This window comes from Callorhinus ursinus, unplaced genomic scaffold (genome assembly GCF_003265705.2).
Source record: "Callorhinus ursinus isolate GAN/ISIS: 27379988/994484 unplaced genomic scaffold, GSC_fseal_2.0 scaffold22, whole genome shotgun sequence".
In the NCBI taxonomy this organism is placed as follows: Eukaryota; Metazoa; Chordata; class Mammalia; order Carnivora; family Otariidae; genus Callorhinus; species Callorhinus ursinus.
Window position 1 is genome coordinate 27780773 of NW_027397084.1, and position 15109 is coordinate 27795881.

General features: G+C 36.2%; 1 protein-coding gene across 3 annotated transcripts in view; it reads right to left on the reverse strand.

The window, feature by feature from the left end:
* Window positions 1-15109, reverse strand: part of COL12A1 (collagen type XII alpha 1 chain) — a 112226-nt gene that overhangs the window by 13538 nt on the left and 83579 nt on the right. For all 3 annotated transcript variants that reach the window (XM_073905231.1, XM_073905230.1, XM_025890779.2), the window contains 9 exons: window positions 13933-14075; window positions 13547-13656; window positions 9853-10002; window positions 8079-8156; window positions 6665-6751; window positions 5157-5210; window positions 3967-4062; window positions 2712-2765; window positions 2091-2144 (listed from right to left, as the gene is read on the reverse strand). In XM_073905231.1, coding sequence (XP_073761332.1) covers window positions 2091-2144; window positions 2712-2765; window positions 3967-4062; window positions 5157-5210; window positions 6665-6751; window positions 8079-8156; window positions 9853-10002; window positions 13547-13656; window positions 13933-14075 — 826 coding nt within the window. The remainder of the gene's footprint in view (window positions 1-2090; window positions 2145-2711; window positions 2766-3966; window positions 4063-5156; window positions 5211-6664; window positions 6752-8078; window positions 8157-9852; window positions 10003-13546; window positions 13657-13932; window positions 14076-15109) is intronic.

Below are 15109 nucleotides of genomic sequence, written 5' to 3' on the forward strand. Positions count from 1 at the left end.
AAAATGTCCATCCATGAACGCTTAGGTCCAATCAACCATTTTCTTTTAGAAGAAATATATATCTAAGTTGGGGTGAAGAGGATCTTATTCTGATGTCTTCAGAAGGTCTGCCCACTGAGCCATCTGCAGAACTTTGTGCTATAATTTTACTTTATTCTCCATTTTCAAAGCTGCAGTGGTTATTGCTGCTTCCCCTTAAGTGAGGCTGGCTGAGAAGACCCATGGTTATTTTCATGAATACACATGTATTAGATACCTATACGTGCAGTTCTTTTGTTTCTTTCTAACGGTCCCCAAAGCTGTGCCTCATTTTGCAAATCATCTATGCTGAAGACAACACATGCATCCAATTCCTCCCAACTCCATATTGGTAACAAGTCTTCTTCCTTCCTCACTGTGGACCTTGGGCTTGTTCTCCTGAGCTTTCTTCTCTTCTCTTCCACCACAGAGTTCAAGTTTCTTTCTTTATTTCTTTCTTTTCAGGCATGATGCCTATACCAAAGTCTATCTAACTTTCCAAAGTTGTTTATGTTCCATCAGCTGTGCACCCTACTTTCAGCATTAGTGGTAGGAAACTAAGTGGTAGGTAGGTGAACAAGCCTGGGTAGGAAAGAGGGGAATGATTTCCTGAGAGGTTTCCTCACTCTCAGCCTGGGAGATCTGGGTGGACTCACCACAAAGTTCTAATTCACAGATTAGAGTTTGAGAGCAAAAAAGCATAGACCCTTCCCATTCCCTCGTTCAGAGAAGCAGTGATGGTGGCAATGGCTGCCTGACCACCAGTTCAGGGAAGAATCTGTTGATGGGATATCACTGGTGACCTACCGTATCTGCAGGAAGCCCACACTGGCTGGATGGGATGGGTCCCACAAGACTTCCATAATAACAGCACCAAGTGAGTCAGCCCATCATCACTTAATTGCAGTATCTTTGGTTTTGTTTTCTAATTGAATAGACCAACTTGTCACTTCTGCAATCTTACTACTGTCTTTTATTATAAAATAAGAATTCAAAAAAACTGAAGTGCCAGTCTCAAAAGAGTCAGAAGAATGTATTACATAAGTACCATCTTCAGGTCACAGATTTCCAAAGAACACAGTCTTCTCTCTGACCTCTCTCTCTCCCAAACTTAAAAGTAGGCAAATAAAGTTCACTGGCATATCATCCACCATTCAGTATTATCTGGGCAAATCTTGGCTGCAACTGAATTACCCTCCTCTTCTGCCTGGTGTCTTAGAGGTATTAAGGTTAGCAAATCAGCATGTTAGTGACAGCTATTACAGTTATTAGCTCTCTCAGATCCTGCCGCTAATCACAAGCTTTAACTTGATTAGTCAGAATACAGACTACTCCGGGCTGTTGTCCGACCCCTAAGATACTGAAAAGTCAACAGTTCCTTGTTTCTGAGTGACACTAAAATCTCTTATTAAGGTATTTGTCATTTCCGATGAAACCAAATGTTTCTGTAACATTGAATAGAACATAGAATTTATGTTCACTGTGCTTCTCATTATTTGTCCTAGAAAAGATGAGGTTTCCTGCACAGATTCCATCATAAATCAAGAGAACTCCAAAAGCTGCCACAAAGAAGCAAAATTCCTACTAAGTACCAGTTGTCTATCCCATCCTCGAGGTGTAAAAGTAGAATTTGAGTTCTACATGTGATAGAAAAGCTGTCCTGACTTCATAGAAAATGCCATGAAAATTAAGACTACTCTCAGAGTTACATAAAAGCTGCCTCATGAAAAGAACTTAATCTTAGGATTTAAAAGAATTTGTTAGGATTCTTGAATCTCTTTCCAATCAACTAACACTCCTTTTATGAACTTTTTTTCTGAATAGGATAGTTTTTTAAAATTCCCAAAATGAAAATTTCAAGGACCTGCCCAAAGTCCTGCCATTTTGTTTCATGGGACCTTGAGATTGATCTAGTGTCAGGTGGTCCACTGGTACTAGTTCTTCAGCCTCCCACAAGATCTGTGAATCCTGCATCTCCAGCCATGAAGACTGAATTGTGGAGTGTTCTTAATTAATAGGCAACAATGTGATATCCTATCCAACATCATCAGAGCCTGCCCACAATAACTTACTCTATCTCCTGGAGGTCCCATTGGTCCTGGTGGACCAGGTAATCCTGGAGTTCCCTACACAAAAGGAAACAAACAAGTGAAATGCTGTAATATAGTTCCTATGTGGGAGAAGACACTTTGTATTCTTCAAAATGCTTGAAAACAATTTCATCAGGGGGTAAGGGGGAGCGCCTGGGTGGCCCAGTCGGTTAAGTGTCTGCCTTCGGCTCAGATCATGATCTCAGGGTTCTGGGATGGAGCCCTGCATTGGGCTCCCTGCTGAGTGGGGAGTCTGCTCCTCCCTCTCCCTCTGCCCCTCCCCCCACTTATGCGCATTCACTCTCTCTCAAATAAATAAAATCTCTTAAAAAAATATTTCAGGGGACTCTGAAAAGCAACAGAAAACCAGAACTAAGCACAGTGCCCGCCATATAGTAGATGACTCTCAAGAAGCCGACACCTGAATTGAACAGCACGAACTTGACAACTGAGACCACGGGATGAAATGGAAATCATGGGAAGCCCATAGCCTGGCTTCTGCTCTGCTGCTTCACCTAGGTTCACCTTTTGGGGCACTACAAGGGCAGCTTTTCAAATGGCACTTGATGAGGGAAAGAAAAGGCAACTTGAAGAACAACTCACTGTTCGGCCAGGAAGTCCTGGTTCTCCAGCATCACCTTTCATCCCCTGGCGCCCCTAGAGCAGCAATGGGAAAACAGTCCTCAGGCATTTTACAGAGATTAAGTGAAAGGGGAAGACATGAGTCACTTCCAAAATCTCCATCACTTCATAAATCCAATATAAACACATTTTATATTGTGTAGGTGAATAAATCATTTTGGAGATTGATGCTCACTTTTTAAACTGCAAATGCTGTGTTCTGATTTCCATTTATTAGAGGATAACTTTATATAATTACAGGATGATATACCTATTACTTTAAAAGAACATAGTTTAACATATGGGGTTTTCACAGAAATAAAATTTGAAGGGAAAAAGCTATTTTTTATTGAATGTATCTAATTAGGTGCAATTTTAATAGAAAGATAGTCAATCAATGAAAATTATGTTGTAACATAATTTTGGTCTTTATAACTACATGCTAGAAGACATTTGTTACAAAGGCCAAGTTGAATTAATTAAAACTGATTAATTTAATAATAGTAATAAGACAAGTAAAGGCCCCAAAACTCCCTTTTGGACAGAAGAAGTTAAAAGAAGATGTAGTCAACACTTTTGAGCGAGAAAGCCCTATCCCTCCACATGTTTCATTTCTAGCTATATCTGATATCAATTATTTTCCCTCTAAGTGCCAAAAAAATTTATCTGTTAAGGCATCTTAACAGGGAGTTTGGACTCAATTTTAAAACTATGCAGTTATTGTATGCTTATTCGTCTACTGTATTTTTTTGTTTATTTTAAGGCATAGAAAAAATGGTAGTAGTTAAATAAAATATGAGTCTTAAAGGGTAAAAACCTTTTTATAACTTCAGATTTGCATTTGGAACAAAAAGTCAACATTTTATTTAAAAGTTTTTTTAAGGAAGTAATGACCTAGATAAACAATGCAAGCTTGCCTTGAGGTCATCAATATTAGCCACGAGCTTCCAAAGCTGAAAGTAATTTCAAAGCTTTCAGGATGTTGAAGGATAAATGCATCACCTGTTACTTTTTAAAGGTCAAATTAGTGGCAATGATTTTATCTGCACATTTATACATTATTACATATGCTATTTACATATCTGAAATTATAGTCATAGGAAATTATCTCAATGACTAACCTTGTTGAGTTCCCAGAAAACTTTTTGAGTTTGGCAAAATACAGTAAAAAATATTCCACTTCAACTTAATGTTAATCCACCATCCTCACTGAAATAGAGAAAGCCTTTGTGCTTACTTGTTCTCCCGGAATAGAGAGTCCGTTGGGTCCCTGGGGACCTGGAGGACCCTGGGGGCCTGGAGGACCTGTGTCTCCACGAGGGCCAGGGGGCCCCTAAAACACACAAGAGAGAAACAACCACAAAGTCATGTAATGACCTTCTAGGGCTAACATCCAATCAGAAGCCTATCATCATAACTCTAAGACATCAATCATATAATGTTTGCAAACGTTTTAGAAATCTACACACCTATAAAAGCATTTATTAATACCATTCCTTTCTTCCCTTTATTACTCATTAAAGATCAGTTGAAAGCACAATAACACTTCTCATCACAAGAGCACTTAAATTTCCAAAAGTCCCATTAGAAGTAGATTTTTAAAAGAAGTAAAACACACTGAATATGATATATTCATACATGTATATTCATGAATTCACATGAGATCAAAGCTTGAATTTCAGTGGATTTCATTTGGTTTTAGCTAGTCCTGCTTTCTCTTAGACTTGGGCTTATTTCTGGGACTAATGTATATATGTAATGTATATCAAGCAAGGAAACACAGACATCCACTAAGAAGATGCGCTATGCTGGAGCTTCTTTGCAACATGTCCAGGTGGAAAAGGTGCAAACTTGGAGTAAGGACCCTGGGTTAGCATCCCAGCCTCACCCTCTCCTAACTGGGTTAGATCATCATTAGTAATATTACGACAAAAAGTACACATTATCTTCATAATAGATTGCCCTAATAAGCTTGAGTTGGATCTGGATGAAAGGGGCTGATGACCCCCAGTGAATGCATACATGGCCACTCAGCTCTTTCTCTGAGACAGGTGAAATGAAGAGCAGCACAACTGCTCCCAACCCTCTCCAGGGTTCCAGTGGGACTCTGCTCCCTGTGGGTCTTCCGACTGATGAGTGGGTGAACGGCTCTGTTTCTCCGTGTTGCATGCAGCAGAACCCTTAGGTTCTTGGGCAGATTTCCTATGTGTAATTCCTACAGCAGTGAGATGCCTTGGACAATTCTTTCTCTGGCTAGTCTAATTCGTCGTCTTGACAACCAGAGACAAGGCCTAAGTATTTATATTGCCTAAAGCACACTACACTTGAACTAACTTGCTCAAGGTCTCATATCCCCTTAGTGGAAATTTGAACAATCAGACTTCAATATATACATGAAAATTTAAATGAGCTCTAAAATATACTTACAACTGCCCCACTGATTCCTCTTTCCCCTCTGGGACCTTTAGCACCAGGTCCTCCCTAAAATACATAGTAAGAACACATTTTAGGGTGAAAATAAGGAAAGCAGGGAGAAGTTGATATATAGAAATTACTTCAAGAAGCAGGGCATTCTCTAGGCAATACTTCTATAGCTACCTTCAAAATATTGAAGTGAATATTACATGTCATATGAATATGTGGGGAAAGAGAATTTCAAAACCTTGTACATTTCAAGTGTCTCACTTTTATATTCTGAACTTTTCTTAATCATTAGCAAGTTTTGAAATTTATTTGAAAATTTGAAGTTTAATGGAAAAAAACAAGCATTACTTAAGTACAGTAAGGAGAAAATTCTGTTTTGGAATTATATGAATGCATTCTTCAGAGAAAATAATATGCAAGAAGAAGAGTATCTTTAAACTCTCAGAATCTCAGAACATGTACTTTAGTAGCAGGAATTCAGAGTTCACTGAACAAAGAGAAAATAAATATGACAATGACATCCAATAGTATTATCTTATAATTAGAGGATAAAAAAATTCTTACTTCTCAAAAACATCTAAGTTACATCCAGGATATAATTTTACGATTACAAATATAAATCAGATAAGTCACTGTTAATAAAAAATAAATGAATGGTGGTAATTACAGTGACATTTGATTCTATATGTGGAGGAGCTGGTTTGTAATTAACCTAAAATCAATTTACATTATTTGCTATCACCCAAGTATGATAAAATTTGGTGTTCTGAGAATATCTGAGCTTTTCCTACATTAATTAGCCATTTTCTTAAAAAGAGGCCGATAGGCTTTAGAGGTATCCCTTCCATCCCACAAAACCATGCCAGGTTAGATGCCGGATTGACAAAATCAAGGTGTTCCACGCTGATTAGTGTAATCTATCACTGCAATCTTCAATGTTGTTCCTTGCACTTTCTTGGCCTCCCCACCCCCATGAACAGACCCGGTCATAGACTTCTTCCTCAAGTTATTCCAGACCCCTATATTTTCACCTGGAGTTTATAATATCATCACATATGTAAATTTCCCTCCTTGCATGTTATTCTCATGATATGTCTGCTACATAAAATATACATATCCTAGGTTCTAAACAAGTTGCTCTGGATCAGCCTTTCAACCATGGCTCCATAACATACATACAGGAAGCTTTTAGGAGATGGAAGAAATTTTCAAACTCATGTGATTATAGATGGAAACCCAGATTCACATCTTTAAGAGAAAAGCTCTTGAATACTAGCCAATATCATTCATTCCTGCATGACTGGAAAAATGTGTGCAAATGTGTTCAAATTTCCTTCTTGATTTATTCCATTTCAGATCTCAAAACATACCACAAAAAATGGTCTGCAATTTAGCTTGCTCTGTCCTAGAAAATACAGATGGCTGGAAGCATTTTATCCACTATATATTGGCCAAAAGATGATCACATCAAAGATTTAGAGGAAAAGCTAGGACTGCTGCAGTTCCCTTACCGCAGGCCCGGGTGGACCTGGAGGTCCAACGCTGTCCTGTGTACACGTGCAAGCATTTGAAAGAGCAGGGCATTTTGCTTCATCTCTCTGAAATTTTGAAAAGCATATTTGCCTATGAATTGAGATCAAAACGACTTCCAATCCTCCCCCCCAACACACATTTATCTTATATGCACAAGGAAATCTGTTTCTCAACATGAAGAAATAATTTGTATTTAGCATGACAAATAGCCTTATGTTGAATCTTGCTTTGGTCCTTTACGTCTTTATTTTTTGTTGTACTTTAGGAAACCTTACATAACAAAGAAATGTTTACGAAACCACCACAGGGACCACTGGTAATTGAATACAATTTTCCCTAATCCAGTGTTAAGAGAAATGCTGAGTAGCTCAGATATCAATACCATTTCATTTGGGGTAAATCTAAAATCTTTTCCATGGACTACAGGGCCTTACACGTTCTACAAACCAGCACCACCTTGCCCATCTCACTGCCTACTCCCACCCCTCCATTTTTGTAGCTCCAGCCCCACCTTAATATTTCTCAGATATTCAGGGTCTTAGGGCCTTTGCATGTACAGTCTACTCTGACTGGAATGCTGTTTCTCCCTTATCCATATTGTCCACTCCCTCGCTTCATCAGGTCTCTGCTTAAACCTCACCTTATCACTGAGGGCTGACAGTACTCACCTGGCTCTCTATCCCTTCACCCTGTTTTGCTTTGTATCATAGGACTTTCTACTTTGTAATGTAGTGTATATCTACTTGTTAATTCTTTCTCCCCCCCTTCCTTCCATTAGAATATTCACTTTTCACTGCTGTAGCCCAAACACATAGAATTCTGCCTGGCTTATAATAAATAGGTGCTCAATAACTATTTGTTGAATGAATAACACACATTCGTCCTGTGGATGTATGCAGTTCATTGCTTGCCAAAAGAGTCCAGTCCATCATTATGCTCAGCTTCGTACCTATTACCACTTACATGGATCCAATGAGGGAAAATCATCATCTCACAAAGTAATATTGTTACGTCCACCATAAGCCTTGGATATCCACAGAGATGAGGGTTTATTCTGTAAAATGCTGATATTTTACAAGCAATAGGAGAGCTTTGTAATAAGTAGATTTATCAAACCCGCTGACTCAGCAGGACTTCTCTAACTACACATAACCACCCTGGCCGTTAGGGAGAATTTCCAGATGTGGTCTTGTATATTCCTGGCTTTTGGAGGAGGGGTCATCGGCCTGAGCTGTGGTAGTGGATGAGCATGCACATAAAGCCTGTCCCTTAGCTCCATCCTGGAGATTCAGTTGCTGAGTGCTACTTTCTCTCCCGAACCATCTGCATCCACATCCCTTATTCCGGGAGGACTATTAAAACCACGACATGATTCCATTCCATTTTACTTACCCTAGAGGGAATATCACAGCATCTATCTCGGCTGGTCCACACCGGACTGCAGACAATATCAAAATTCTGGATTTGGAACTGCAAACAATCAACAGCAACATCAGCTAAAGATGCACGAGAAACATTTTATATTAATGTTTCCGCATTTTAACCTTTGCCAATTTCTCACAAAGACTCTCTCAAGGGTTTTCACCCTTGAGAGCAACGTGATCCTTACTTCATAAGGAAAGAACATAAAAAACCCATGCCTAAGAAAAAGAGATGTTAAGGCAAAATGCATATGTGAAATTCCCACTTATGATTCACTTCCTTGGCTAAAATAAAATGCTTGATTGAGTTTTGTCTTTTTAAAGAGAACATTAATTGCTTTATTTAGGAATTAAGACTTTAATTAAGAATTTGAAGACTATACACATTTAAATCAACTTTTAAGAGTCCACCCTTGTAGAAAAATAACATTTAAAAAAAAGCCATTCTGCCTTTATCCTAAAACTGATGCTTTTCTTTTCATAAATTCTTACCTGGGGGCTGACTAATAACTTTTAATGATTACCCTCAGTTTAACTATTTCAATATAGTATATGTTTTCTATCTTTCTACATTTTAAAAATAAAGCTCCTTTGGTGAAAAGGCAAAGATTGCTTGGATATAACCATCCTTTTATAAACCTGTTATAATTATTCTATGTAAAGAACAAATCCAATATTCAGTAAAAAGTCTATGTGTAAGCTTGTTTGTATGTATATACAAAGTCTATGTATAAGTTTGCACTAAATTTTTCTACATTGTGGAATAAAAACTTCACTTGTGAATCTAGGAGAAGGAAATCCAGTCCACGGAAGAAAGCTAAATTAAATAAATGCAATTAAAAAATAATGATAGAAGCCAAAGATGTTAACCTTGCTTTTAGAACAATATTATCATTGATTGACATTTAATATGAACTTAATTAGCCTGAGACAGTGAAAACTCTAAATTTAAATTTTTATTACTAGATAGCACTGTAAATACGTTGGCATGCTCCTGCCTCAAACTTGAGCCAGTGCAAATTGTGAGTAATGCAGTGGGTCAGCTGGCTGCCCCACTACACCAATCTTCCTTCTGAGACAGACAGAGGATGACTCCTCTGTGATAGAGCGTAGGCTCTATGACAGTGACAGCCTGTGTCTGTGTCATTAAACTACAAATGCTTAATGTCTTGATTGCCAAAATTTGTACTAACAATCGCTATCTTTGAAGAACAAAAAATGAGTTATTTTAGATTTCACTGATTATCCTGGCAACTATTTGTGTTGTACTCTCCAACTTGATCCTATTTCAAGATGACTACATGATGTTCTCTGGTGCCTTGACATCTTATTTTGTTTCTTGCAGTGAAGAACATTATTATGTTCTGTCAGTAGCGTATTTCCTCAATGTAATTTTTCAGTGTTTCAGTCTAAGGAATTTGACAACTTAAAACTCATTGAGGGGGTACCTGGGTGGCTCAGTCCCTTAAGCATCTGCCTTTGGCTCAGGGCATGATCCCAGGGTCCTGGGATTGAGCCCTGCATCAGGCTCCCTGCTCAGAGGGGAGACTGCTTCTCCCTCTCCCTCTACCCTTCCCCCCCTGCTCATGCTCTCTGCCTCTCTCTCAAATAAATAAATAAAATCTTAAAAAAAAAAAAAACCTCACCAAGAAAAACAAAAAACAAAAAAACTCACGGATTATTTTTAAAATGTTATTTCGATCTTAACACAAGGTACCAAGAAAAAAAAAAAAAGTGTTACTTACCGTGGCTGATTTCCTCTCCCCTTTAAGAAGTTTTCCAAGAATTTCATAACCATCGGTTGTGATATTTCCGGCTTCCTTGATGTCTTTTTCTGTGATTTCATAGCAGTCGATGTAAATCTTAACACTTTTTGAGGTCACTACAATATGAACCTAAAAAGATCATTTGTTTCCATTATAAAATTTCTACCCCAAAAAACTTGGCTGACTTCTGCATTTTTCAGATCACAGGTTAAAAAATATGTTCTTTAAGTTATTCTTAACCCAAATCAAGTCTTGGGACTAAAAATCCAAGAACCAGGTTGCAATGTCAATGTCATTTATTAACAACATCAAACTGAATGAGCCCTCATCCACATATACAGCATAATTTCCTATTTTCCCATATGTACCCTTACTGAGATGACCAGAGATGAGTAGTAGATGAAATGATTCCATTAACTATAAAGAACCATTCAAATACAAGTTATGAAATTATTAATATGTTATTATACTCAGTAGAAAGGAGCCTCAAATGTCTTCCAGTGGTTTTGCTAAATTCAATTTTTAATTTGTTACTCCCTAATCTCAGTCAAAAAGAACTTGCACACCATATAGATACCTAACATAGTAAAGAATTAGCACACATCTTCTATAGAGATTTAGTTCTGGAAATCAACAGATACAAGATTCAAGTTCTTTACAAGGAAAGAATCTTATGTTGACTTCTTATCTGATATTGAGGACACTCAGAATTTGAAATCTATTAGTGCAGATAATTAACAAAGCATTTGTATTTCCACAATGTATAAAATGGTTGCAGGTAACCTTTTTGTTTATAGTTATGCTCGTAGTTTCCACTTATCACAGCACATATACTCACATAAGTACTTGATGATTACTTTGAAAAAGTTTGGCTCCAAGTTAAAAGGAACAGAAATTCTCTTAAATGCTTTGAGTCAATAAGCATTAGGATAATCTCTGGAGATGTCTTTAAACAGTGAATATTTTTTCCATATAGAATCACCAGCAAAACACTAACTTAGTGCATCTATAAGTTTTAAGTGTGAATTACATATTGATTGCTTTTAAGTGATACATAGCTTACTAAAAATAAATTTTAAATGTTCCTAAAACAATCATCTAATATTGAATTCCAGAAGAACATCATATATGCATTCCCAAGATATTTATTATCTAATAAGAACTAAAACTTGGGGCACCCGCGTCGTTCAGTCAGTTAAGCGTCCAACTCTTGATCTCAGCTCAGATCCTGATCTCAGGGTCTTGAGTTCAAGCCCTGCACTGGGCTCCACACCCAGCTTAAAAAAAATTTATTTGTTGGCTCTTGTATAAACAAACTCAGGGCCAAAAATTCACAAAGTGTTTGAAAAATCATAGTACCCCAAAAAATGATCTCAAAATCAAAATTTTTAATTTGTAACAAAATTTTTCCGTCAGTCAATACCAACCATTAAGAAACTCATGTTAAAAATGTATTTTGCTACAGTCTCTTCGGTATGTTTCATTACATTTTAAACACATTGATAATAACATTTCAGAGTAGGCTCTTCATCTGTAGACCACTGTCCCAAGTATTTAGAGACTATTTCCCAGTTGTGAAACATTTTTTGGTCACAGACAAGTAGAAAACAATAGGGACACTCATCAAATCATCTCCCTTCCCAAGCTCTGCCCTTCCCTAAATCTTTATTTTTCATCTATTCCATTTTTTCTTCTTACTATAAACTTCTCACTTGGAACAGAGACACAAAAACTTGTCAAGAGAATCCTTAAGAAGCCATAGCTGTCTGCCATTCCTTATTTAAGCTCTTTTAGCCTATCCACCCTCTCTTTCCCAGAGCCCCCTATATTAATTTTCATTAATTTCTTGCTATCAGAGTACCACCCATTCTCATCCAAAGGACTGAAGAACTTTAGTTCCCCAAATTAGATGTAAAATGAAAGAAAAGTGAATCTTTGGATCAGTAAAGAATGTAAATAGACAATAGTGACTGAACTTGGCACTTGAATTGATAAGTGAGAATAGGTTAGAATGGGGTGGAGGAATGGAGGAGGAAAAAGAGCATAGTGAAAAAGTAGAGGAGAAACTAAAAAAAAGAAAGGTCTGATGAAAAAAGAAGGTAGAGATTTGAGTAGACAAGAGAGCTTGTCAGAAAGAAAAAGAGGCATTACAAAAAACCTAAGAACACAAATAGTTCTCTATCAAGGCAAGCAAAGAAGGAAATGTCAAAAAAATTATCTTGATTTGTAATTAATGACTGTCACTACAGACTTCTGCAAAATACTGCCCTTTTTTTCCTTAAGTAAAATGAAGTATTTTATGAAAGTTAGAAATTTAAAAATAATAGTTTTTAAGTTGTTATCAGTTGGTTCATAGAAGACTGAATTTCTAATAACTTCAGTGGTATGGAAGGAAAAATAAAATAGTTCTTTTTAGCAAGTACTCAAATGTAAGTTTAATAGGTGTATCAATGAGCCAAAAAAGTTCATAAGAACTTAGCCAAATTCAACATCTACTATCAGATAAGGAGCAGCTGAAGCTAATAATATTTGTCAAACTAGAATTTGCTTTCCTGGTGAGGCATTTATTTTACTGTACTTCCTCATGGAAATCTGTAAACTGTTAAGTAGATATGCCATTATACTCAGAAATCTTTGTTTTTCCTTCTTTTTTTTTTTTTTTTGTTTCTCACTAATGTGCACATTGAAGCCACTTTGAGCTCCATGAGGAGAGTCCCTTGCCATCCCTGGCAAGAGTGATTCATCAATAAAAAAAACATTCTGGAAAGAAACCAAGATTCTCAGGAGTAAAATCTGCAAGAAATCTAGCTAAACTATTCAAGTACAGGAAAGTTCAATTTTCACTTGAGAATCAGACTGAACTGGAAATATTTGTCTTCTATGCACGAGGACTAATTTTCTGAGTGCCATACTGTTGCCCAAGTGGTATTCCTCCTGTTAACTCAATCCATCAGATGAAGGAATACCATTAAAAAGTCTATTCCTAACCTAGACAGTTCTTCTCATTTCTAATGCTTCCAACTTTAGTACTTATGTGTCAATTATCATTTTTTGATAGAAAGTCTATATTATCCTCTGATGCTGACATGCAAAAAACTAATGAAGATTAACAAGAATAGACGATCCCCTAAGAATGCATCTTAGAACTTTTAATATTTTTTAGAGAATTCATAAGTGTGTTTATTGAAAAGTTAATCTCATAAATATGTATATTAATTATTTTGGTAGACAATCATAACTTTTGGACTAGCATGTTTATAACTTTTCAATAAACAAGCAAGCAGAAGGAGCTTACTGTGTTCTAAAAAGAATAATTTTATCAATTAAAATACAATCCACAAAAATTAAGGATGACATGAAGGTTCACAACAAAATGGTAGGTAGAAAAAATAGGCATCCAATACTATATATACTACGTGACTCATATTTTGAAAGGATATTCACACTGAAAATATATCAAAATGTTAGTACCAGTTATCTCTTTATTAGTAGAATTGTTGTTTTATTTTAAATATTCTTGAATTAATCAAATTCTCTAAAATAAGATTTTGTTCTTAAAAGACATAGCTATGTTTCTACCAATTTAACCTGACATTTTAATAAATTATACATTAGTTTTAATTTTTAAGTCATATATTTTTCTATAACAAAACAGATAATTTTATGTTTTTACCTTATGAAAACTTCCATAAAATAATGTCTTCACTTCATCTGTGTCAAATGTAACAGTTTGTACCTCACCTCTTGTATCCTTGTTAAAGAATGATAATGTCTTGCTAGAAGCTGTAACCAACACATAATTGTTATTAAATCACACACGGTATGCTTTATGTTGGGAAAGTATTAACAAATAACACCTGCTGTAGAGATTTCTAAAATATTCAATCATTTAGGTTGAGATAAAATGTAATTAGAATATTTACTGATATATTTTTAAAACTTTAAACATAAAAGCATATATCAAGTAAATATGTATATTCAGAAGGTTTTTAAAGAGACAGAGAAAACACAATCAAAAATATGTATGCATGTGCCTTAGTATAAGATAAAAATCCTTACGATCTGCAATCACTCCAACTTGTGGTTTGTAGTCTCTATCTGTGATTTGCCAAATTGCAAAAGGGTCGCTGGGAGTTTCTGGGAGAAGTCTGAACAATAATATAATCGTGTAGGAAGAAGGGAGTCCATTTGGATGTAGATCTCTGTTGGATAAAACATAATTGATTAGTTAGTTAATAGGGATTTCTCACCAGAAATAGAGGATATTTTAAATCTTTGTAGGATAATCTCACTATCGGTAGTATTAGAATCCATTCATAATAATCTCGTTACATATGAGAAGAGGAAAAATTTAGGAAACACATCAGAAGAACACACATTAAAGATCTCTTACATAAATAGATTATTTACTTTTGCGCTAAGGGCGCAAAAGTCTGGGAAATTGCCCAATGGTCTTTTATCCTACTGTTAAAAACTGTTAATATCCTGTTAACTTTTTCTAGACACAAAGATGATTATAAAATTACATAATAATTTTAGAGTGATAGGCATTATATCTATGGATGTAATTTAAAGAGAATGAATCTTACTTAATTCCCAATGTAAAAGGTATGAGGTCATAAGTCATATGGCTTAAGGTTTTAATTTCTCCTTCCCTATCTCTAGTCGCTTTTACACTTCCAAATTCCTCCCTTGAAATCAAATAAATCACATAATCTCCAGAAGCTCACATGTTCCCAAAAATAAAACCAGTAATAAATGTTAAGGCCATGTACATGTGCAAACATTTAGTGATGATAAAGGATGTGATTCAATTAAAAGGAAGTGTTTCTTGGCTCTAAGACTATTAGACAAAAAATGTGGTCCCGTGTGTTCTTCCAGAGTTGAGTCAGTCATTGTTCTGGGGGAGCCTTTGAAGCAGGATTGATGGGTTTCCGTCTGAGACCATTTAATAATACTTTCTTCCTGGAGGTAGTGAAAAGGCTTTCTCAGCTCTTAGACAGAAAAGAAGCTATTCTTCCACAAACTGACAGAGGGCACAGAATGTCTCTTGAAGTTTCATGTCCCGGTATTGCACCACTGGTGCCTCCGGAATACGATGCTGCCCTGCTTCTTGAAACATGTGTTCTGGGCAAGCTGACACAATGCCTTTTGTATGTGCAAAAACCCACTATCTTCATAATAATCCATGTTAAAAATATTATCTTCTCCATATTAATTCATCTCCCTCCCAATC